At 44.1% G+C, this 24,328-nt stretch overlaps 6 protein-coding genes across 6 annotated transcripts; 3 read left to right on the forward strand and 3 right to left on the reverse strand.

The window, feature by feature from the left end:
- Positions 1-39: 39 nt before the first annotated feature.
- On the reverse strand, positions 40-1,685 carry J4E85_009856 (uncharacterized protein; the record flags this gene model as incomplete). Its single annotated transcript, XM_051474074.1, has 3 exons — positions 40-979; positions 1,026-1,474; positions 1,521-1,685. The coding sequence occupies 3 exons, from the start codon at positions 1,683-1,685 to the stop codon at positions 40-42; spliced, it is 1,554 nt and encodes a 517-aa protein (XP_051322151.1).
- Positions 1,686-2,151: 466 nt separating this feature from the next.
- On the reverse strand, positions 2,152-2,906 carry J4E85_009857 (uncharacterized protein; the record flags this gene model as incomplete). The annotated part of the gene is made up of 2 exons (XM_051474075.1): positions 2,152-2,592; positions 2,643-2,906. The coding sequence occupies 2 exons, from the start codon at positions 2,904-2,906 to the stop codon at positions 2,152-2,154; spliced, it is 705 nt and encodes a 234-aa protein (XP_051322152.1).
- An 835-nt stretch (positions 2,907-3,741) lies between these two features.
- On the forward strand, positions 3,742-4,810 carry J4E85_009858 (uncharacterized protein; the record flags this gene model as incomplete). Its single annotated transcript, XM_051474076.1, has 3 exons — positions 3,742-3,750; positions 3,861-4,593; positions 4,644-4,810. The coding sequence occupies 3 exons, from the start codon at positions 3,742-3,744 to the stop codon at positions 4,808-4,810; spliced, it is 909 nt and encodes a 302-aa protein (XP_051322153.1).
- Positions 4,811-5,465: 655 nt separating this feature from the next.
- On the reverse strand, positions 5,466-6,716 carry J4E85_009859 (uncharacterized protein; the record flags this gene model as incomplete). Its single annotated transcript, XM_051474077.1, has 1 exon — positions 5,466-6,716. One exon carries the CDS (start codon positions 6,714-6,716, stop codon positions 5,466-5,468), a length of 1,251 nt encoding a protein of 416 aa, XP_051322154.1.
- A 316-nt stretch (positions 6,717-7,032) lies between these two features.
- J4E85_009860 (uncharacterized protein) lies at positions 7,033-9,412 on the forward strand (the record flags this gene model as incomplete). The annotated part of the gene is made up of 2 exons (XM_051474078.1): positions 7,033-7,063; positions 7,113-9,412. The coding sequence occupies 2 exons, from the start codon at positions 7,033-7,035 to the stop codon at positions 9,410-9,412; spliced, it is 2,331 nt and encodes a 776-aa protein (XP_051322155.1).
- Positions 9,413-9,778: 366 nt separating this feature from the next.
- Positions 9,779-11,182, forward strand: J4E85_009861 (uncharacterized protein; the record flags this gene model as incomplete). Its single annotated transcript, XM_051474079.1, has 1 exon — positions 9,779-11,182. The coding sequence occupies one exon, from the start codon at positions 9,779-9,781 to the stop codon at positions 11,180-11,182; it is 1,404 nt and encodes a 467-aa protein (XP_051322156.1).
- Positions 11,183-24,328: the final 13,146 nt, after the last annotated feature.

Consider the following 24,328-nt stretch of genomic DNA (forward strand, 5'->3'; position numbering starts at 1 on the left):
GCGCATGCAGACCACGCACTTTCATCCATACATCTCCATCTAAGCAAGTTTCCCATCCTTAACCTTATACAACACAGACCCACTCCCGGGCTCACTAACCACGATCGCCCCCTTCAACTTCTCCTCGCTGATATCCGGAAACCTCTTTTTATAATACTTCTCCACCCACGCCTTCTTGACCGCCTCAACCTTATCTTTCGGCACAAGATGTACACTGCATCCACCCCAGCCCGCACCCGTAAGCCTGCTGCCACAACTGCCAGCCGCACGTGCCAAATCGCACAATTCGTCCAGCTCGGGACAACTGCAGTCGTAGATCTCGCGGCAGGAATCCTGTGTCGTGTTCATGAGATCGCCGAGGGACTGGAGGTATGCACGGTCGTTTGATGGGGGAGATGCGAGGAGCGATCGGAATTTGATCACGCGGAGGGCTTCTGTGAAGACGTGTAGGGCGCGCTGGCGGAGCATGAATTTCTCGGCGCGTACGGGGAACTTGGACATGTAGCGTTCGTTCAATTCCTCCTCTGAGATACCGAGCAGCCCGCTGATTTGCGCACGTGTGTAGCCGTCTTCTTGGGGGAGATAGTCTTCGGTGTGTTGGATTAGCTTCGTGAGCTGCGTTTCGAAGTCCGAGACGGATATTTTGGTGTTGTCGGAGACGTTCTCTTTGTCTTCGAAGTAGGTATCGTGGAAGCCGCGGAGGCTGACGCCGAGGGGAGAGGAGTCTGTTGGGAGCTCTTTCTTTAGGCCGAAGGCTTTGGCTAGGAAGACAGCTGCTAATGTGCATTCTACGACGCGCAGGTTGTAGCATACGGGCGCTGTGACGTGCTTGTCGGCGGCGACGAAACTCTGAGCGGTAACGAAGACGAGTTCGGGGTCGGTCTTGGGGAACTCGATGTTTGTGTAGTTTAGGCTGGGCTTGAAGGATACGTATAGGGCCGAGCCGCGGAGGGAGAAGACGGAGGCTGCTTGGTCCATACTACGACTTGTTAGCTGTGGTGATGCTAAAGGTAGGCAAGACTCACCCTCCAGAGTTAACACCGACTGCGCGCTCAGATACAATCGCAAGCTCGCACAGTTCGGTCTTGTCAATCTTCTCCTCACCATTTGCAGCCAGCACAGCCAAAGAGCTTGTGCAGACGACGGACGCTGAACTCGAGAGACCGCCACCACTCGGTACTGTGCCATCGCAGACAATGTCCATGCCAACGGATGTGAACTTTCCCCGCTTCTTTTGTAGTAATTGTGATACACCCTTCAGTCCAGACTTGAAGTAGTTGGTCCACTCGTGCTCGGTAGCGTCGATGGGGATCTCTCCCTCGGGAATGTCGAACTCGCGAGTGGGGAATTTCTCAGAGTTGAGGTTGGCTATCCGTACACGGGGCTTCTCTTCAGATGGCCGCACAGCCACAGCCATGATGAAGTCGGCGGTAATGGCCATGGGCAGAACCTCGTACAGGGAGTAGTCGATGTGCTACAATCATTAGCGACAGGTGATAGACTTCTGGCAGGCAATTTACCTCGCCAATGATGTTGACGCGTCCAGGACTCCTAGCGACAAAGTCGGCTTGCTTGCCATAGAGCTCTGTGAACTTGGCGAGTAGGCTCTCCCATCGCTTTGTCTCGACTGGGAGCGCGTCTTCGGGGTAAATGTCGCGTAGCGACGTTGCTGTCGGGACCTCCATTGCGCGATCTAGAAGTTCAGAATCGCAAAAAGCAAGAGAAGGAGAAATAGAAAGCAGGTCGAAGAGTAGGAAAAGCAGAGTCTATTAAATCCCCGGATCGTCGCAAGATCTCAAGAAACGTACGGCGGGGTCCAACTGACGACAAGTGGGGTTCTCAGACCTTCCCGTTTTGAGAAGCGCATCCGCATCACCAACGGCCCGTGAGCTGCATCGAGCTGCAGGTACGGATTTGAGGTCTCGTGTCGCGGTTGCTCGGGGGAAAAGTGCCGTGGTAAGATAAGCTATGGATGCCCGGCGATGGTAAGATGAGTTGGGCTCAGTGAGTCGACCCGAAATTGCACGATAAATTATGCTGACCTCAGCATTCGATACCACCACACTGCAAAATACACGATCCAGGTGTAAATGTCGAATGGGTATTTCATGTATGCGTTCGAGGTGAGGCGAAGGCGTGTGTGCAATCCCATCAACCCAAGCCTCTACCTCGTCCCCGCGGGAGCCCTCGTCCAATGCCGCTGCCTGCTCGACCTCGTGAGTCGCTGCGACTGATACCACGTCCGGTCTGTCCGCCTACGCCGGTATAGTTCCCTGTGGACGATGTCGAAGCACCGCGTGGCCGGACGCCCCTGCCTCTGCCTCGAGTACCTGCCCTGGGAGCCGCCTCAGCCTTTCTGCGATCCTCTTCTATCTTCCTAGCCGCAGCTTCTCTCCGCGCCTGCTCGTCTGCCGCTCGACGTTGTGCAGCCTGCTGGCGGTGCACCTCTTCCTCCTCGATATCGACCAAATCTTGCGACGCACCCTGCCATTGCGGGTTCAAGATTAGACGCTGATTATGTTCTGTTTGGGAAAGTATGCGCGTCCATGTTTGGAGCAAGGTAGAAGCGTTTTGGACGGTGCGTGATACGGTCTATTCATCGTCAGTCTAGAGACTGCGGCAGTTCTACTATTGTCCCTTACAGCCATGTTGTCCTTGGCCTTTTGCAGGCTCTCAACTACGCCCTCGATGACCTTGTTGACGTTTCGTATGCTCTCCAACTCCCTGCGCAATGCTGCCTCGCGCGCCTCTTCTGTCGTGTAATGCGACACCTTTGACCGTGTCTTTGCTGCATCATTGTCCGCATCTTTTGTCTGCTTCTTGGTCTTGCGTGCCGCGGGCGTGTCAAACAACGCGTCCGTGTCCGAGTCGGAGAGGTCAAGCGCGCCCAAGTTCGGCGGGTCCATGTTGTGCTCAAGGTGCTGTGTATTGTGTCGGACTCTTCTAGACGAATTGATTTGGTGAGTTTCAACGACTGACAGCGTTGGCGTGTTTGACGTATTTGGTTTGGCGGGGCCAGCGGTTAGCAGGGGTTTGTTGATGTTCCGCGTTGCGCCAAGGAAGGAGCACCAGCCATCTGCACCTGCCGTCCCAACCTCGCGACTTCCTTCATTCCCCGTCGTGACATAGCCCATTGTCTCCACCCGGCTTTGTCCTTCACCTTCACCATCACCAGCCCTACCGCCATCTCCACTTGCGCGCATATCGATACTGCATCCATTGTCATCCCAACGTTGAGGCGCTGCGACATCGAGCTTGCTGTGGCATTGTTTTGATTTTGGATACCCACAATTCGCCCTGTATTGCTACAACAACACCACAACTGCCCTATCCCAAACAAACACCCGCATCATCCCACCCAACATGGAGCGCACGCCGTCCCCGCCCCGCCGCGTCCACACGCCGCCCGCGCCGCTGTATGGAGACAACTACGAGCCGTTTTCACCGCGCCGATCGCGTAGAGTGGCCGCCCAGCACGACGCTCACACTCACCAACAGGAGCGATCAAGCCCACGGACCAGGCGCGACATCACGCCAACGGCCTCTTCTCACGCCAAGCGTTCTGCCTCCCGCGCAAACGCTTCCTTTGCACTCTCACCCCCGTCGTCGCCTGCATCCCCACAACACCAACACCTCCGCTCCCCACGCTCGACTCGTCGCGCGCCCTTGGACCTCAATCCGCTCGACTCTGACTCCGACACGGCTGCACCAAGCTCGTCCCGGCGCACCCTGTTTGCGAACATGGCTCCTGTATGTTACCCAAGGTGACCGCCTGGGCCCGATGCGGTTGACAAACAACCGCGTCGAGTGCCGGACGGCCTCCACACCCACTACAACCCAACATGCTAACTTCTTCACAGGGTATGCTCCCCACTCCCGCAAAGACGCCGCGCAAGCGTCGCATCGAAGACGTCAGCTCGACCGCGCGCGTATTGTTCCCCGCCAACCGACCTTCAACCATCGACGAAGCCATGCCGACCCCGCGCAAGGGCCGCAAGACCAAGAACCTCTACACTCTAGAGAGCTTCGCCCAGCAGATGGACGAGAACACCGAAAAGATTCCCATCTACACTGACTCCAAGGAGCGCGTACCCACTCCCGGTGCCCAGACTGAAGACAACCCATTCATCACCGTCAAGGGCAAGGGCAAGGCAAAGGCTGCTCCCCAAAAGTCAAGGAAGGTCGTCGACCGAAAGACTGCCAAGATGGAGGCGGCTGTCGACCGTGACGAGGGCATGGTGTACATCTTCCGGGGCCGCAAGGTCTTCCGCAAGTTCCACGACGACGCACCCTCCGGCGCCTCAGCGGCAGAGGAAGACGATGACCTCTCCGCCGATGACAAGCAAGTCCGCCGCCAGATTGGCTATGAGGCCCGTCGCCCGCTCACTCGTTCGTCTATCAAACCCCGTCTTCTGTTCCAAGCAGAGATCAAAGAGCGCAACCGCGCAAACGGTGTTGAGACCGACGACGAGGAGGCGACCACCGACATCGATGCGTCCGTCGCGACCCCGAGCCGCAAGAAGGGCAAGAACGCCGTCCCAACACCATCGCTGCTCACATCGCCGCCACCTACGACCCGCAAGCTCAAGAAGGGTAAGTCTCATCGATCTTCGCCAGTGAAACCCCCGCTTATACAGTAACAGAGATCTCGTTTGATTCATGGTCGCGTGTCAAGTCAGCGCACAGCTCCAGCAGCAGCTCCACCAAGACATCCAAGAAGCGCAGCGGTGAGCCGCTCGAGCGCGAAGCAGCAGACAAGCGGGCTCGCAGTGAGCACTCCACCTCATCCATGTCAATTGACAACATCTAACGGCCTTCAGCCCGTTCGTCTTGAACAAGTCTTCATCGTAGCTTGTGTTGAGATGCTATCACCAAGCGTTCCCAACTCCTCTTTTGCATCAGGTCCTTTGTGACTGATAGTTTGCATAGCGAGCGTTTGCTTTTTGTGTTCTTCGACCTATTGAAGTCGAGGATCAGGATCAGGATACCCACGATTACATTACGAAAAGGTTCGCATTACTGACGGCCTTTAATGTTTGTTTGGTACTGAAGGGTAGTGGACACCTTTCTTTGCCGAGAAGGCATTGTAATCGGTGTTTTCTCTGGGACATTTACTGGACAGCACGCATATGTGCGTTGGCCAGGGTAACTTAGTTAGTAAGTAGGGAATAGGCTCGACTGCGGAATCACGGTATGCGGTTGCTTGGTATCTGGGCGTCTCGATGAACAGACACCGAGCTGGTATACGGTGCTTAGCAGGTGAATCGATGGTAATGGGAGGATATGGAAGGGAACGTAGTATAGATCAAGGAAAAATACGAGTGATAACTCTGACGATGCTTATTCAACATGCTATACCGTGCTGTGCTATGCTAATATCTTACAAGAACGCCCTGACATGCAACAAGCAACGTCCTTAACGTGCTTTCCTTTCTGCCCTACGACCATACATCGATCTACCACATCTACTTGGCCTTGGGCTTGACACTAAAAAAACTACTCATCTTCTTCATCCCGCTCGTATCCACCTTCTTGAGTGCCTTGACTCCTCTCCCTTCACTCTTCTTCTTCCGCTCCTCGTCTTCTTTCTTCCGCTTCTTCTCTTCTCGCTCGGCGATCTTCTCTTCGTCTTCCTCGATTGCCCGTTTGCGGGATATGTTGTCGGAGATGGAGCGCAGGGAAAGGGCTTCGGATTTTAGAGCGGAGATGGCGGAGAGGTGGGTGTCCAGGGGTGTGAAGCGGGGGGATAGGAGAGCGAGTAAGGGGGTGCGGAGGGAGGGAGGAATGTAGGAGGAGAGGAGGTAGGTTAGGGATGTGCGGAGGCGGAGGAGGTGGGGGATTTCAGCGGGGGTTGTGAGGGTGCGTTTTGAGGGGGCGTCGTCGGGGGTTGTGATAGTTGTTGTGACGCTCGTTTGCGAGGTCGTCGTTGTGTCGTTCTCCTGCTCTGACGCTGCGTCTGTTGTTGAGACAGTGCTTAGTGTGCTTTCCTCGCGCTTTATGCTCATGACAGGTATCTCTAGGGCTGTCTTGATGAATCTCTCCTCCATCGACGGGGGAAGTCCTTTCTTGACCATGCGTTCGGCTTTTGAGACGAGGACTTCGAGTAGCTTGGGGTGCGAGAGGCGGTACATGGATTCTTCGCCTGCGTCGACTGTGTCGCATATCCTTCGCATCCTGGTCTCTATCATAGTCTTGAGGGTGGGGTATTGTGATAACAGCGCTTTACAATGTGGTGAAGCGGATGAGAGTGTGTCGAGGTAATCATCGAAGGCAAGGAAGTGTTGCTTCGTGTCTTTTGCTGACTTTGGTGTGAGGGCGGGGAGGATGAGGAAGAGGACGTCGATGGGTGTTGCGATGAAGAGGTCGGCTGATTTGGTGATGTAACCGTTGCCTATCCGTGAGGCATCTGCTTCCTCTGTGGTGTCATCCTCACTCTTCTCTCCTGTTATTAACCAACTCTTGAAGTCTTTCTTCGGTGCAGCGATGCGCGTGAACTCGTAGAAGCCCTTCTCAGGGCAAAAGTAGTATCGTGATGGTGTGTCGTTTGCGGGATTGTCAAGGCTGACTATGCGCGCGTCTTTGGATGTATCCTTCGGTAGTACGAACAGTTTCGGGGGGTTCGATGTGCTTGCGGGCAGCGGTTTGGCTGTGGTGGTGGCTTCGGGCGTGGATTCTTTGGGCGTTGCCTTTGCGGGTTTCGAACGTGTGCGTGCCATTGCGAGGTGTCTGCTAGTCCAATTGGGCATATACCGTATTGAAAGTGGTGTATCGAATCCGTGGTGGAATCGGAGTTCAGGCGCGTCGCGTGGGCGCAACCGTACACGCGCAATCCCTGTCACGTCACGGTTTCGGATTAGATTAGTCTGGGGTGAACCACAGTCCGTTGTCAACAAACGCTACGGGGCCGGGCTATGCGCTTGTGAGTCCTGCCTGACGATCGACTGTTTCCCATCTTGCTTTTCCCGCTTTCCAGTATTGGCGTTGCTATGGGCCACTGCGAGATAGCGCATCCGATATTGCACCATCACAACAATGATCGTGCGGGAGAGCCCCAAGTCAAAAGGTAAGTCGCCCATGTGAGTGTGCCCGGCATGCGCTGACTCTAGTGACAGTCAAGAACAACCAGCCCAACTGGCCCCCGCAGTCGCCCGTCGAAGCCCTTCTCAGCTCGCCTTCCGGCCGTAAGAGGTACGAGAGCCGCCGCCAGCGCGACTCCGCATCGCCATCCCCCTCGAAACGCCGCCCAATGTCGCGCGGAGGTGTGCCAGCCGGCAGCGACGGAGAGGAGGATGAGGAGACGCTCCAGCTGCAACTCCAGGCCATCGAGGCCAAGCTAAAGCTGAAGGCGCTGCAGAAGAAGAAGAACGAGTCCCAGGATCTGGATCGCAATGGAGCATCATCACGAGCGAGCATGGCCACCAGCATGCGCAGAATCGATCTGCCGCGGCCCGAGACCAGACAAGAGACCGACGTCGAGGTACCGCGATCACCAGTCCGGATGCGACAGGCGCCAACCGAGCCGAAGAGTCCTGCGCGCGTCATGTTGGGCATAGACAAGGGACTCACAGCCCGCGACGTTAGTCTCAAGCGGCCAGGAAGCGCTGTCAGTGGGCGCATGTCGCGGCTGGGCTCGTCGAAGGAAGTCGAGCCGCCCAAGATCAAATCCTTCAGTGAGCGCATCGCGGAGAGCAGGAACAAGGAGAAGGAGCGTGAAGAGAAGGAGGACAAGGCCGAACAGAGACGGAGTAGGGGGTTTGGGCTGCAGAACATCGAGGCGCTGAAAGACCGGCCGTCGCTATCACGAACCAGCTCTTCTCAGAGTACCGACACCAAGACCTCGCGCGACATGCCTCCGCCCGCCCTCAGGAATCACAGTCGAACACAAAGTTTACAGAACCGTACATTTGGGGGTCCGCCCACTCCAAGACCAGGCTCCACACTATCCTTCAGGCCTGAAAGCTCACGCCCAACCTCGTCCTCTTCCAAAGCCACGTCCAGCAGCTTTGGCTCAACTCCGACAGCCACAAAATACGCCGAGATCTCGTCGCGCGACGAAAGCGCCGATGCTCCTAGTTTCGAATCGTTCTCTGGTCTCCACCTTAAGTCGAGAGAAATGCAACACAATGTGGTCACCCGTACCCTGGAAGGCAAGACGGTCCTCACTATACCTCAACTCTTGAAGACCGTCAAGGCGCCAGAGTATGATCCGCCGGATTGGGAGAACGACTATGTTGTTCTTGGGGTCATCTGCTCCAAGTCGACACCACAAAACTCCAAGAACGCAGCAAAGGACCAGACCAAGGGCAACCAGGATAAGAACCTCGATCAGAACGGCAAGTTCATGGTCATCCGTCTGACAGATCTCAAATGGGAGCTTGATCTCTTCCTGTTCGACACTGGCTTCTCGCAGTTCTGGAAACTCCCTCTCGGCACGCTTGTTGCTATCCTCAACCCGGACATCATGCCACCACGGAACCGCGACACCGGCAAGTTCTCACTGAAGTTATCAAGTTCAGACGACACCATACTTGAACTTGGCACCGCGCGAGATCTAGATTTTTGCCATGCGCAACGAAAAGACGGCAAAGAGTGTGGTCAGTGGATTGACGGTCGCAAGACTGAGTTCTGCGAGTTCCACATCCAACTCCAGGTCGACAAGGCTAAGAAAGGTCGCATGCAAGTTAACACCATGACTGGGTTTGGTGGAGGACCTGGCGGCGGCATGTTTGGTCGACGCGGTGGCCCGAAAGGCGATGAACTCAAGCGCGAAGGCAAGTATCACGACCGAGAACTCCACGAGACCGTCTACATCGCACCACGACCCGGCGGCGCAGCCAAGCTCATTGATCGCGATCACCAAAACTGGGAAGGCGGAGCAGGCCGAGAAGACCGCTTCCGCAAGCAACTCGCCGAAAAGGAGAAGGAAAGAGAACTAGCGAAGAAGCTCGGCACGATGGGAGATGGCAGTACCGGAGGCGACTACATGAAGCTCAAGGGCGCTGGTACGCAGAACCTCCCCGCAAGAGGCTACACATCGTCGCAAGGTTCCTCAGGCGCAAAGCCCGACAAGCCAGCCGACGTGGACTTTACCAGTCTACTCAACCGTACGTCAGCCGATGTTTCTTTGGCGCCTGTTAAACGTAAACGCACAGCATCGGCAAAATCTTCCAATTCGAGCGACCCCGTCGGTTGGGGATTCAAGTACGGCCGTATTCCATCACCGAAGAAGGACACTTCTTTCCCTTCTGCATTTCGCGGTACACGAGAAGCGAGCCCTGCAAAGAAGAAGGCGCGTCTCTTGCTAGCCGGAAAAGGCATCCGTGAACCTGGACGCGAGAGTCTAGGCGGTCTTGACGCTGGTCTTATTGCTGCCATGGACGACGACGATGACGATGATTTGGAAGTAGTTTAATCCTTTTGGAAAACACTAGGGGAGGCATCTAAAAAAACACAAGGGGAAGGGCGTTTGGGTCACAAGCTCGCTGATTGGCTAGAGCTAAGCGAGCAACGGGGGCATTTCGACTTTTCTGGGCTGATGGATACCGAAGGCTTTAGCGTGGAGCGAAGCCGCATAACGACTTTCTTTTGTGTACTTGTACAATATTATACCCGCTTTGTTACGTTGAAATATACACTGCGTTTACTTTTAAAACGGATTGAAGCGCGTGAGAGACGCGTGCATGCCATTGTCTCTACTGAACATTCCGACGACACACGTGCAACCACATCATCCCAGGAAAGAGCAGGGTCACACTTTCCAACCCCAAATCACACCAACATGGCAACCTCAGACGTCAAACCCTCGGAGAAGATCTACGCCCTCATAAACTACGAAGACCCCTACGTCCAACCCCTCATCCTCGCCGCCCTCCAAAAGCGCCTACCCGAATCGTCATACGAATTCATCACCTCAGTCTCTCAGCTCCCCAGCCCCTCACCCCGCCTTCTCCAATGGGTCCAATACGAATCCATCGACTTTGACCATCTCTTGGAAAACTCCTCCACTTCCCTCGCCAACGCCTACGTAATCCGCAAAGCGCTCATCCGGAAACACTACCTCAGTACCACGATTGCAAATTGGATTACCAAGTACCCGGATAGTGTGTTGAAGAGGCACGTGAAGCCGAGTGTGGAGTTTGAAGTTGACTACGCCGAGTTTTTGGATGATGCGCTTGTGGAGGCGTGGGAGTTGAAGGAGAGTTGGGCGCGGAATGAGGGGCAAGAAGAGGTGGAGAAGAAGGAGTGGTGGATCTTGAAACCGGGGATGAGTGAGCGGGGGCAGGGGATCCGGTTGTTTTCGAGTGAGCGGGAGTTGACTGAGATATTTGAGGAGTGGGATCCTGAGAGTGATGATGAGGAAGAAGAGGAAGATGAAGATGAAGAGGGACATGCGAGAAGTGACGCCGGCGGCGGTGGTGAAAATGGTGAGAGGAAAGAAGTACAAGAGAAGGAAGAAGGCAACGGTATCATAACATCACAACTCCGCCACTTCATTGCACAACCTTACATCCACCCACCTTGCCTCCTCACACCACCCAATGCTCCTTCGTCAGAACTCCGCAAATTCCACATCCGCACCTACGTCCTCGCCACCAGCGCGCTGCAGGTCTTCGTCTACCGCCCCATGCTCGCCCTCTTCGCTGCACGCCCCTATGTTCCTCCGTGGAACAACGTATTGCAGGAAGACCGCGACGAAGCTATGCGAGCGCATCTAACGAATACATGTCTACAAGAAAGCGGGGATAGAGAAGGAAGCGTAGGCTTATTCTGGGATCTACCCAACAATATACCCCAACAACCCGAGGGGCTGGAATTGGACGTAAAGTCTGATTGGAAAGACCTCGTCTTCGAGCAGATCAAGGCTACCACAGGTGCGACGTTTGAAGCAGCAGCCCGCGGCATGTCAATCCACTTCCAACCTCTTCCCAACTCTTTCGAAATCTTTGGCCTGGATTTCATGGTGGGCATTGAGGAGGATGGTAGCTTGAATACGTATTTGCTGGAGGTGAATGCGTTTCCGGATTTCAGGCAGACGGGCGTGGAGCTAAGTGGTATGATTCAGGGGCTTTTTGAGGGGGTTGTGGAGAAGGGGGTGTTGCCGTTCTTTGGGGTGGGTGGCGAGCGGAAGGATGGAGAGGATGGGATGGTGAAGGTTCTGGATGTTGATCTTGGACGGCGGTGAGGAGGATTAATATGGGTAGGGCGATGTTGTGGGACCGATTGGGGTGTAGCAGCGGGTGGTGGACGTGATGATGATCATCATCATTACTACAAAGATCGTATTGATTAGATCCTCGAACGAGCAGCGCACGCCATGGTCTCGCTGTTGTCGTTTTTGGGAATCCACCAGCTCAGAAAGAGAGAGCACGCCCATGCGCTTGGTGCCGACTTTGTTTTTTGGACTCCAGGATTGGAGTTGTTGTAAATAGGAGAAAGACAAAGCCCCTCAGGCTCATTTGTACAAGTCTTAGTTTTGTATCAGGAACATGAACGGCTCCCATTCCAGTTTATACAGCGCGAGCAGCGCACTTCATCGTTTCTCGAGCATACTTATGGATCACAACCAAGAAAGGAAGAGCAGAGCACAAGCCATGGTTTACTTCGTTCCACACTTTTTGTTCTTCAGGAACGGCGATGCAGTAGGGAAGAGAAAGACAGAACGCAGAGCGGTATCTATGAATCTCACAGCCCTTATCCAAGAACATCATCAGTTTCTCTCAAAGTTTTTGGACAGCGCGAGCAGCGCACTCCATTTCGAAGTTGACGATGCGTTTTGGAAAATAGCTCAGGGAAAAAGAGCAGACCAGAAGCCATGATGTAGATCACCATATGTTTTGGAAGCCGGGCTTAGGGGGTTGTGTTGAAGAGAAAGGCAGACCCAAGAGCGGTATTTATACACATTCTTGCTCTACGCCGAGACCATGTCGCACTTGTAACTAGATTTAAACAGCACGAGCACTGCTCTCTCATGTGATGTTGCGGGAACGCTGTTGATGTTTCGACAGTTCAGTCCTCTTCATACTCCAGAGCCGCTCGATTTTGAAATTGCTATCTTTCTCCAATCTGTGTCATATCATCGCCTGACACGTTTTTGAATCGTCTCAGAACCATGCGGAAGGACCGGATTTGTTTCGATGAAGTAGGTGCACTCTAGCAATCCGAGCCATCAACCTCGTCGCTCCAGCTTTTGACTACGAAAGCGTGTCTTTGGTGTAGGAGGCCGGAGAACCACCAGAAACAGACATATCAGTGTCGATGTCATGATTCTGGGTATATCCGACATAAGGACAACCGCTGTTGTTTTGGAAGTCGAAGGGAGGAGCAGACATAGCGGAGTCCAGTCGAGTCTTTTGGATCGAACAACATATGACCCACTAGCAAGCATTTTGATATATTGGAGGAATGTTTGAGAAGAGAGGAAGCTCGCAGCTAGCACGGCGTTTTATATCTCCAGAACAAGACTATCTTCTGGTATAAAAGAGTGGAAGACTGTCCGAAGCGAACATTGTTTTTCTAGATGCCTATTTTGGATACTGCAACCCGTACATGAAGGCCGCTATTGTTTTGGAAGTCGAACGGAGGAGCAGTCATGAATGTTAGAGCTTGTGTTTTGAATCGAACGACATGGCGCCATCGTCTTCCTAACTTTCGTAAAAAGGAGGAGGCTTTAGGAGAGAAGAAGCTCGCAGATTCTACCGCATTTTATGACCTCTGTCTCACGCTGTCACGTGGTACAGAAGAGAGGAGGATTGTCTGGAAAGAGACATTTCGTTGTTGATTTTCTCTTTTGGGCACATGTACAAGTGGTATCGTGTTTTTTGGGTGGAAGGACGAAACATACATGTCTTCTTCAGTTCGTGCTCTTGAACTCAACAGCATAAGAGGTTAGGATGCCTATTTTAATCTAGCAGAGAAGGATTTTAGTAAGAGAAGAGGTTCTTAGAGATGTAATACTTCTCTCTTTAGTAGAGTATCTTCTTACGTATAAGTTATATAGAATATAAGAGTTATAGTTAGCTTATTATCTCTAAGTTACTTTTAGGTTATTATTATAGTACTATAAAATAGTAATACTAAACTATAAGCTTTAAATTCTACGTATATAGTAATAAGTTAAAGAGAGAAGTATATAAAGTATACTATAGTATCTTTATTACTTCTATAATATATATATAATTATACTACTTATACTCTTTTTCTTTATAATAGTAATTATTCTTATAATTATTTACCTTAACGTCTACGCTTATTTAGCTTACTTACTAACTTTATATCTTACTAGTAAACTTATTATAAAAATACTTAGTATTTATTAGTAACTTTACTTATTACTTTTAGCTTAAAGAATATAAAATATAAAATTATACTTACTCTTTCTAAGTACTTAGATAAGTATATATAATACTTATTTATTAGATATACTACTTACTACTTATATAAAGATAACTCTAGTAGCTAGAGCTTTTTTTTTAGCTAAAAGATTAGCTATATAAAGTCTACTTTTTTACTTTTAATAATACGCCTATATACTTACTTTAGTAAAGACTACTTTTATAAGCTAAATTAGCTTTTATAGTAATAATAAATAATATATAAGAACTAATATTATCTTTATACTTTATAGTTTATAAGTTTTAATATAGTATAAAGTTTAAGCTACTTAAGCTATCTACTTAAGATAGTAGGAACTAGTATATAAAAGGTAGTATTACTTAGTATAGAAACTAAAATTAAGTAATAAATTATATTTTAAAATAAATTTAATAAATTTAATTATATAGGGCTGAAGCTTTAGTAAGAAGAGAGCTCGCAACTTCTACTGCTTCCATGGCTTGAGCTAAAGACTGCTTTCTGGATGCAACAGAGAGGTTCGGCCGGAAAGAGCCATCAGTCCGGTTGTCCTAATCTTTTGAACGCAGGTCACCAACATGTGGGTCTATTTGGGGGGTGATCGCAGGAGCAGACATGGCTAGCGATCATCCGGCGTTTTGGACGGAACGACATACACGCGCGAACTTGTTGTTTTTGATAAGAATAAAGCATGCTTTGAGGAGAGAGAAAGCTCGCAGCTTCCACTGCTCTTATATCCCCAGCCTGTGAGTGTCTTGGCAGCCGGTGGTGCTTGAGTAATACGCTATGACTAAGACGATGACACTGACGAAAACATGACTAGTATGTCATCGTTTTTGAATCTATATCAGGGCTGATGGAAATGAAGTGGCTTTTCAACCTTGACGGCAAACATAGGTGTAGGTACTGCGTATTTCCATGAAAGTCGCCATTGCGAATTTGAGTCGAAAAAGTGCAGCACGCTCATAGTAAGGCCTCATCCCAGTTTTGGTGAGCGAGAAATGTGCGAAGCTCTTCGAGAGAGATCCCATGGCGTCCAGCCGTAGAACTTTTGGAGTCAAACAACTTGGATATGACATTGCTCAATTTTGATAGATGGCCTGCGCACTGGGAAAACACAGAGGACATTTAACCTTCTCTTGTGAGTTTTAGTCTGAGATGTAACGATCTGAGAAAGAAGTCATGGAAGTCGATCTTGTGGAATGCTGGACATCACGTTGTTCTTTCGCGTTTCCTGCCCGGCCTCTGAGAGAGCCAGAAGCATGGCTTTGGTATTGGCTGCTTTTTGTTATTCATGGCGAGAAGAAGAGTGGAAGAAGAACAGAAGGAGAAGACATTCAAGCTTCCCGGAGCTTTTTCTGGTGCTCGGTCTCGCAGAAACCAGACATATGGGGGTTTTGCAACGCTTTTGATTTTAGAAATGAGCGGATTGAATGGTTGAGGAAGGAGAGAAGAAGCAGTAGCTTTTATTTATCCTCAGGACCGACGCCAGCTTATTTGGAGCTTGCGTCTAGCTTTCCAGTTATTTAAACGTGTCCAAGGGATTTGCATAAGCATGTGCACAGCGACATCGTGAGAACCGATCCATTCTGTCCATGAACGTGATGCTTAGTGTTGATTTTGGATGCATATCAGATAGAGACAGCAAAAGCAGTGAGTTGCTCATATGATCTTTCACCCAGACTTTCGACATGGTTTCTTTTTCATTATTCTTGCCGCTCGAGAGAAGATCAGGCCATTTGATATTGCCCGTAATGACTTTTAATTCCCAGAACCTGCCAATTTTTCTCACTGCTTTAGGAACTTTAGCATTTTAAAGCGTTCAACACATCCAATACTCGTCGAAGAAGTTTTAGAGTTTGGGTAGTTCTGATGCTTTAGAACGGGAGGAAGAAGCAGATGTCTTATAGCAGAAGCGACAGAGCCGACGGCCCCATCAGAAACCGAGCATTGACTTCTAGAAGACTAGCGGACTGGATTTTGCTCGTCGGTCTGCTGCATGGTAGTCTTATATGCAGTATTAGTATCGGTGGAATGCATGTCGAATGCAAAGCTCGCAATGTTAACACGCGCAGAGTTACTCGACACATCGAACGATCTCCTTTTCGTTTTGTATGTTCTTGGAATCTGCTCAAAAGCAGACAACATCATGAGCCTTAAGTAGAGTTTTGGTAAAAGGCAAGTGCAGTGTGATGAGGAAGAAGGTCAGCCAGATGGCGGGGTTGATATAGTCCTTAGACGCTAGCGGCCCCGCCTTCCCACCGCATCATGACCAATACCCACATCACTACGACTCTTATCATGATAATGCTAGGCTGTTCATCTTTTGACTAGCCTCTACATCCGACGCAGTGATTGCCGAAAGACTAATGCGTCGAAACTCCGACACGTTTAAACGCCTTGGGAGTTTTGAACATGACCATTGCGAACTCATTGCACTCATACACCAAGATATGCACAACGAATACGGAGCCCATGGAAGGTCCTATTTCATTGTTTTGGGATTTTCACACCGAAGCAGCATGGAAGAGATACTGTCCGCTTTCATATCTTGCCAAGAAGAAGGACACAGCCATGGGATTTCGCCATTTTGATTTAAGTATTGTTGAAGAAATTGCAGATCCTCAAAACATTGGGTCTCATGTTGAGGCTTTTGGAAAATTATTCACGAGGAGTGTGTGAGTGAGGAAGCGAGCAGCAGTTCCGGTGGAAGACTTTATACACAGTCTGCCGACACTTCGCAGTAACGCGGCATGACTTAGAGCTTGCGTGGACTGAATCATGTAGCGATGTATCGATGTTTTTTTGGGACCGCAGCAAGTCCATGCGTAATGGACGTCATGTTTTCAGAAAGACTGCCAGAACCAGAGACGACGGAACCATAGCTTTGCTGGTTTCGGAATTTTGGTAAAGCAGGGAGAAAGGCGTGTAATGAAGAAGTAGGAAGTCGGCAGCCGGAAGGAGGTATTAATACACCAGCCCGAGCCTCAATAGCACGTGACGGTCATAAGAAAAGATGAGAAAGAAAACACAGGCGGCTTGTTCATTCACCGCTGTGGTGCATGTTTGAGGCGACATTGTGCCGGGATGTATCTGTTTCATGGAGAAGACAAGCCAGAAGCACGCACATGCATCGTCGATATACCGATTTTATGTACCATGAGCAAACCATGACGACATTTGGCGCGAAAAGAACGAAGGTCTCGCTCATGGGTCGAAACAGTTACAGTTTCGAAGGACACGGCGTTTTGATAATGTGTCATGCAAGGAGAAGAGACACAAGATCCGTGAAACTTCTATGTCTTCTGCAAAGTTCAAAGCCATAAGACAAGACATTGTCGGATTATCGTCTCATACGCCGGAGCGTGCAACTTTTCGAGGGGACGCGACATATCGCTGGGTAGTTCCGATTCTAGCGACACTATTATTCTCATGCCATCTACCCTGGCTATTTTAAGCAGCGTAGAGGGGCTTGCAGACCGCAGCGAACATCATAGTCTTGGTATTAGATTTGGATAAGACAACGAGGCCATAGTACTGTACAAGTGTCGTTTTGGAAGTTTTGAAAGAGAACAGGGAAGAGGGAGCCATCGCGATTGACGAGGTGTATTTTTGGAAATCACTGGAAAGCCAGCGAGTTGTAGAAAGGAGGAGAGAGAGCCTGTCGAAGAGAAGTATTTACACAAAACACGCTGCTCCACACCATCCTAGGTATCATTTCGTGTTTCTTTTAGAAGCGATTCAGACATCGAGAGACATCTTCGCGTTTTCAGACATGAATTTTCGCTGGGAGATATTCCAAGTATTGCTCCACGTCTTCCGAAGAACAGCATGCGACCGGGATGTGTCGTTTTTAAGATTGCGCAGTCATGGCAGCAGGAATGATGAGTTTTGAAGATTTTGGGATAAAGAGGAGGGGAGACGCCGCACATGCCGGACTGCGCTTATGATTTTGATCAACAGTGTTTTGGTATTTGGTGTGTGGAAGAAGAGAAGGAACAGCAGCAAAGAGCAGCTTTTATATAAAACTCCACAGTCGGAATACCGCAGAAATGCAAATGACAGTATTGAATCTCTCTCGCTTCCATGCTATCTTGAGACGTCTACTTTCGCAGAGACCAGGGCGGAGCGGACAACATCAAATGCTGATATTTTTCTTTTAGAAGCGCCCCTCTCGTCTTTCATATACCAGTATCATCAGATCTTTGGTAATGCAAAGGCAGAAGCGGACGGACAATTCCATGACAGCAAAATGTGGACATTTTGATGAAGCGAGGACAGACGTAGAAGGCAGATCATCAAGGTGATCTAGTCGCTCTTTGGTAGGGTGATGGAAGAGACGGAGAGCTTTCTCATAACAATTCTTTACTTGGGCTTTTTAGTGATCTAACAGCAGAACCGCAGAGGCAGAGCCATAGACCATTTTTGCCATCATTTTTGGTGTAAAGCGCAAGAAAATGAAGGTATAAAGAAGCAGAAAGTCACACCCCAAGAGGTGTTTATATACGCGATCTCCAGCTCACAAAGCCGGGAGACCATGTAGGGTGATCCTATAGCTTTTTTGAGAGAAGAGAAGAAGCGGGAGACCCATAAAAGGCACGTGATACATTTTGAGCAATCATTTTCTGGAGCCTGTTTTGTTTTGGTGGCCTTCGGGGCTGGCAGGAGACAGAGACCATAGCAATTCATCTAATTCGTTTAGAGTGGAGGCCCGCACTCATTGAAAAGAATGTTTAGTAGTTTTGGGTGAAAACAGGGGGAGGCAGACATTTTCATCTACTGTCACGTTTTTTGAAGTACTAACTAAATGTGGTGTAATAAAGAAGTACAAAGCTTAGTAGCTAAGTAGTGTTTTATACACTTCTTTGCAACAGCGCAGTTATAAATTGTTTTTTATTAAATTTAGTAAGTCTAGCTTATACAATAGCAGCACATATTTTATTTTTAAATATAATTGCAAGCTTAACTAATTTACAGCGTTTTTAAACGTCTAGATAGCTATAAAATATAATTAAATAGAATTTTAGAGGCTAATAGGTAGAACAATATTTAGAATATTTGTAGGCGCTTTAGTAGACTACACCTACATATTAATAGGTAGGCGCAGTATTTTAAGACTAAGAAGGTAGATAAATACTATAACTTAAATCTATGTTAATTTTAGAAAAATACTAGAAGTATATAAAATAATAATAATAGAAAGGTCTAGTAAAGAAGACACTTTTATACTTTAAGTATCTACTAAGTACTACTTATAGTTAATAAAATAATATTTTTAGTAAACTATACCTACTATAATAGTTTAGTTTCTTAGCTATTAGGCCTATTTTAGGCTAATAGTCTATATATATATATTTAATCTCTAAGTACTTCTTCTAAGCCTTACTATAATAATATTATAATTTAATATAATATTATTATCTAATCTTTATATAACTCTTATATATTATTATAGTTAATACTATGTCTCTAAAAAGTAGCTTAGCGCGTTAGCTAACTACTTCTAAGACTATAACTATATTATTACTAATTCTCTACTTACTAGGTAGTAGAAACGTATTCTATATTACTTTCTACTTCTCTAGTTCTATTTAAAGAACTATTGCTAAGGTTACTCTACTACCTATAATATCTAGTGCTATCTCTAACGCGCTCTTATTTACTAAACTAACTATAGTTTCTACTACCTATAGTTAGCGCGTAAATTAGTCTTAGTTCTTCTACACTACTATATTAGGTAGTACCTAGAGATTACTTACTACTATAGCGTATAATAGTTTCTAGAACTTTTATTAGTTTCTCTCTTACTTATATAGTAGTTCTAATCTCTATAATAGTAGTCTTCTCTAGTTCTCTAGCGCCTTCTAGAATAATTTCTAAGTTAACTCTACTATAAATAGTAGTTATATTCTTAACTCTAATAATAAAGGTAATAATAAGGCTAATCTTATATAGATCTATTATTAGCTTAATAAGAGTAATAACTATAATAACTATAGTAACTCTATTAAGCTCTAAAAGAGTGTTACCTTTACTAATACTTTTAGTAATATTACTAAAACCTATAGTAGTAGCTAGCTACTACGCTACCTCTTTCTTAGTAGTTCTCTTAGCTATATTAACTATAGTAGCGCTTATTACTCTAACTCTCTTAGTTCTTAAGCCTCTACTAGTAACACTATTACTAGCCTACCTTAGTTTAACTAGAGCCTCTAGTAACCTTACTCTTAGAGTCTAATCTAGGTAAATATACTAGCTTCTATTAAAAAGAAAACTCTTTAGTTCTCTCTATTACTAGCTTAAGAGAATACTATAGTAGCTTCTTTTACTACTTACTATAATATTATAGGCTTTATTATTCTAAAGCCTAACCTTCTAGAAAGTAGTTACTCTATTCTTACTATATATAAGTATAATAATAAAAGTAAAGCTAAGCTTATTAGTAATATAGATAAGACTTTCTTTAAAGAAGATTATACTCTTACTATAAAGAAAGACTTTAAGAAATATAAGTTCTGCTTTAATACTACGTATTTTCTTTACTATAACCTAACTATTACTAATAGTAAGCTTAAAAATACTTAGAAAGAGCTTACTAATAAGTATAACGCTATCTATAGCCTTTATATTAAAGCTACTAATACTATTAAGTCTTTAGATACTCTCTAACTCTAGCTTTTTAACTCTAAAGATAAGGTAGTAAGCCTTATAGAGTAACTATGTCTAATAAAAGCTAACGCTTAGAGTACTATACTTAACTTAGAGAACTATTACATTCTTATAGAATATAAGCTTAAGAAGATTTATAAGCGTAAGAATATTTATAAAAAAGTATATAAAAAGAAGTATAGTACGCGCAAGAAGGCTTATACTAAGGTTATCTATCTAGAAGCTCTTATATAATAAGCCTCTATTACTACTACGCCTATAAAGCTAGATAACTCTAACTCTAATAACTCTAATAGCTCTACTAACGCTTTTTAACCTATTTACTATAATTACTAGTTATTATAATAGCTACTAGACTCTAACGCTACTTCTCTTCTTCTACCTCTTTAGGCTCTAATCTTCTAAACTTACTACTCTAAGTAGCCTAAACCTAATAAGTTTAAAAGTTTTTTAGGTATACTTTCTAACTTATATATAAAATAAAAGCTTAATATATAAAGTTAGTTCTAAGCTTACTCTACTACCTTCTAATATAAGAATAAGTAAATAGATTATATCTAGATAAGAACTACTAGCGCTGCGTAGAATAGTATTTCTATTAGCTAGTATATCTCTAGACAGAAATTTACGCGTATCTAGTAAATCTAGAATATTCTTAACTTCTACTATAGATATCTTAATACTATATATAATACTTATAAGTTCTATAACTAAGAAGGTAGTATAAAGCTAGATAAGAATATTAGCTTATACTTAGCCTATTTCTAAACTAGTATTACTTTTCTTAAATAGAGTAATAAGAAGAAAATTCTCTAGCTATACTATAAGCTACCTTCTAACTAGTGTTCTTGTATTAAATACCTTATAGATAATAAGCGCTTTACCTAGAACTTTACTACCTTTAGTAATAAGCTTTATTACCTAGAGTAGCTATACTTCTTACTTTATTCTTTCTAGCTAAAGATAGCTAGTAGAGATAATAGTAGTAGTAGAAATAGTAGTAGTAGAGAAGGTAATAACTATAACTATTTTTATAACTTTACTACTACTATAGGTAGAATAGGTATTACCTACTTTATTATTAATAAGCTCTACAAGAACTATAACTTAATAGAAACTTAGATTCTTACTAACTTATAGCGTTACTTTAACTATATACGTATAGACTATAAGTCTAATAGCTCTAATATACTCTATAAGAGATAAGATAAGGTTACTTTAATAGCTAAGTACTCTAAGATTCTTACTACCTTTAATAAAGCTTATAAGGCTATAGAAATCTTTATTCTCTAGGCTAGTATATAAGTTAACTCTATTTAAGGCCTAATATCTTTATTATCTATTACTAGAATAGACGCGTATATAGAAAATAAGTAGTCTCTAGTAATAGTTATCTCTAGAGACTTTCTAAGCCTAAGAACTTTTATAAAAAAGAAGATACTATAAAGATAATATCTAAACCTATAACTATACTTCTTTCTTTTTCTTTAGTTAAAGCCTATAAAGATAATAATAAACTTAACTCTATACTATAAGCTATTCTAGACTAAATTAAGAACTTAGAATACTTTACTACGCTATAGATTTATATATCTACTATTATAGCTACTACTATTAGTAGTGCTATATATCTCTTTTAAGTAAGTTAGTAGTTAGTCTTTAAAGAAATTATATCTTCTTCTTAATAGCTATTTATAAGAATATAGCCTCTATAAACTTTATAGGTTTACTTAGAGCTATCTTCTTACTTTAACTTTAAATATCTCTATTTTTAAAGCTACTAAACTTTACTAAAGCTACTAGACTTTACTAAAGCTACTAGACTTTGCTAAAGCTACTAGACTTTTTAAAAGAGATATTTACTACTATAAGCTAGTACTATCTAGTACTAGCTTCTACTAGCTTTCTCTCTCTCTTTCTATATAAATCTAGCTAAACTCTTTTTTTTTTAGATTTTATATTTACTATTTTTAACTCTAAATATAAGCTATTTTTTAACTAGCCTACCTCTTTACGCGTAAAGTCTACCTTATATAATAGTAGACTTTATAAGCATTTTTACTTACTATAGACTTCTAGCCTTAATAAAAATAAGTAGCTTTTACTTATTTTTAGTTATTATATAGAATTATAGCTTTAGTTACTAGCTTTTTACTAAGTTTAGCGCTTTTAGATAGTAGAAGAGCGTGCTAAAATTTTAGCGCTCTAATTACTACTAGCGTAGATTAGATTTAGACTCTATCTTAGTATACTATTAAGTAGAAAAGAATAGCTTTTTTACTATAAAATAGCTTTTACTACCTAATAGTCTAGAGCTATAGCTTTTACTCTACTTACTTATCTACTTTTATATACCTATACACGCGTGCTTTATTTCTAGCTATAAACTTTTAAGTTTAGTAGGCTAGTAAATTTTAGAAATTTTATCTATTACGTAGATAGGTACTTACTTACTACTACTTTAGACTACTTTACCTTTATAGTTTAAGAACCTACGTAATTAAAACTTACTTTTCTCTATCTATATACTTAGATAAAACTTTTAACTAACTTTAACTCTATTCTAAGTTATCTTTTATAAAGTTACTACTAATTTTTCTACTTTTCTTAAAAAGTACTATACGTAATAGCTAATACTAGTAATAAAGATAAGTTCTAGTATAGCTATAGCGTTTCTGCGTAGTACTAGATATCTTTTAATAGCTTTCTTTCTAAAGGTTATATTTACGCTAAAATCTACTTTTAGTTTTATAGCTAGTTACGCAAAGCCTCTATAGTTTCTTACTTAGCTCTTTTTACTTCTAACTTTAAGAACTTTATAAATACTAAATAGCTTACTATTAAGGTTACTAAGAAGCTTTAGCTTATTACTAAGGTTACTAAGAAGTCTTAGTCTATTATTAAAGTTACTAAGAAGTCTTAGTCTAAGAGCTATAACCTTTTTTATAGGCTTAATACTACTAGTTAAGCCTATTTTAGTTAACTCTTTTTTATAAAGTCTACTAGAGAGCTTTCTAGCTTTAACGCTACTAGCTAAGTACTTTCTAATAAGTTTCTACTTTTAGAAATAGCTTCTAGAAAGCTACTTCTACTAGCTACTCTACTCTACTACGTTAACTCTAGTATTAATATAGCTTAGAATATTTAAAGTTATATAATTAAGTTACTAGATTTATCTACTAAAGTTCTAGATTCTAAACTTTTCTACTCTTCTTTTTTATTTCTAGATAAGAATACCTTACAGGCTAGCTACTCTAGTACTTTACTCTCTTACTCTAAGCTAGAAGTTACTACTCTCTAGCTTTCTACTATACTTAGCTATTTTAGTAAATAGCTTTTAGATATTAATAATTTATATATATTTTACCTACGTTCTATAGAGACTATCTAGAACTACTTTACTAAGTATATAGCTAAGTTTAATCTAGATAAGTAAACCTTTTTAAGCTTCTATTTTATGCACCTACTAAAAGCTACTAACTTATCTATATTTTTTACTTTAAACTATAACTATCTAGCTACTCTTACTTCTAGACTATTTTATACTTTAGCTAACTATACTTTAGAGTATTATAATACTAAGAACTACTATACTTACTTAAGTAAGAACTTTAAATTACTTTAAAAGAACTTTAAGAACGTTTCTACTTATTACTTCTACTTAATTACGTAGCTTAATAAAGAGTATATTTAGTATAATAACGCTACTAATAATACTAAGACCTAGTAGAAGTAGGCTACTAAGCTATTAGCTTTACTTACTAAGATAAAGAATACACTAGATTTTGCCTAACGCGTTACTCTTCTAGAAGAATAGATAAATTTATAGCTCTTATACTTTTCTTTATCTTTATTAGGTAATTTACCTACTTAAATACTCTTAGTTATATCTATTTCTACTTTTATAAAGGCTTCTTTAGATTTTACTTCTAAATTTCTACCTTTAATTATATAACATAGTAAACTTACTTCTACTACTTAGCTCTCTTTTTTTACTTAGCTAGTATCTATAGTTACTAAAAATAATAAATTTATTATTATTAAGAGTTAGATAGTTATTCTTTTACTTACTCTTTATAAAATAAAGTATTTTATAGATAATATATAAGTTTATATAAACGCTAATAATAGTAGTCTATCTAAGCTACGCCTCTTTAAAAGTAACTCTATATTATTAAACTTATTTTTTTTAAGTATATTTACTTACTAGATAGCTAAGAGTAAGTAGTTCTAAGATTCTAAAACTTAGTTCTAATTTATCTACTAGTATACTAATAGATTAGCTTATATAGCTTTCTCTTTTCTAGAA

Source organism: Alternaria conjuncta (genome assembly GCF_024043145.1).
Source record: "Alternaria conjuncta strain BMP 0040 chromosome Unknown scaffold_19, whole genome shotgun sequence".
Taxonomy (NCBI): domain Eukaryota; kingdom Fungi; phylum Ascomycota; class Dothideomycetes; order Pleosporales; family Pleosporaceae; genus Alternaria; species Alternaria conjuncta.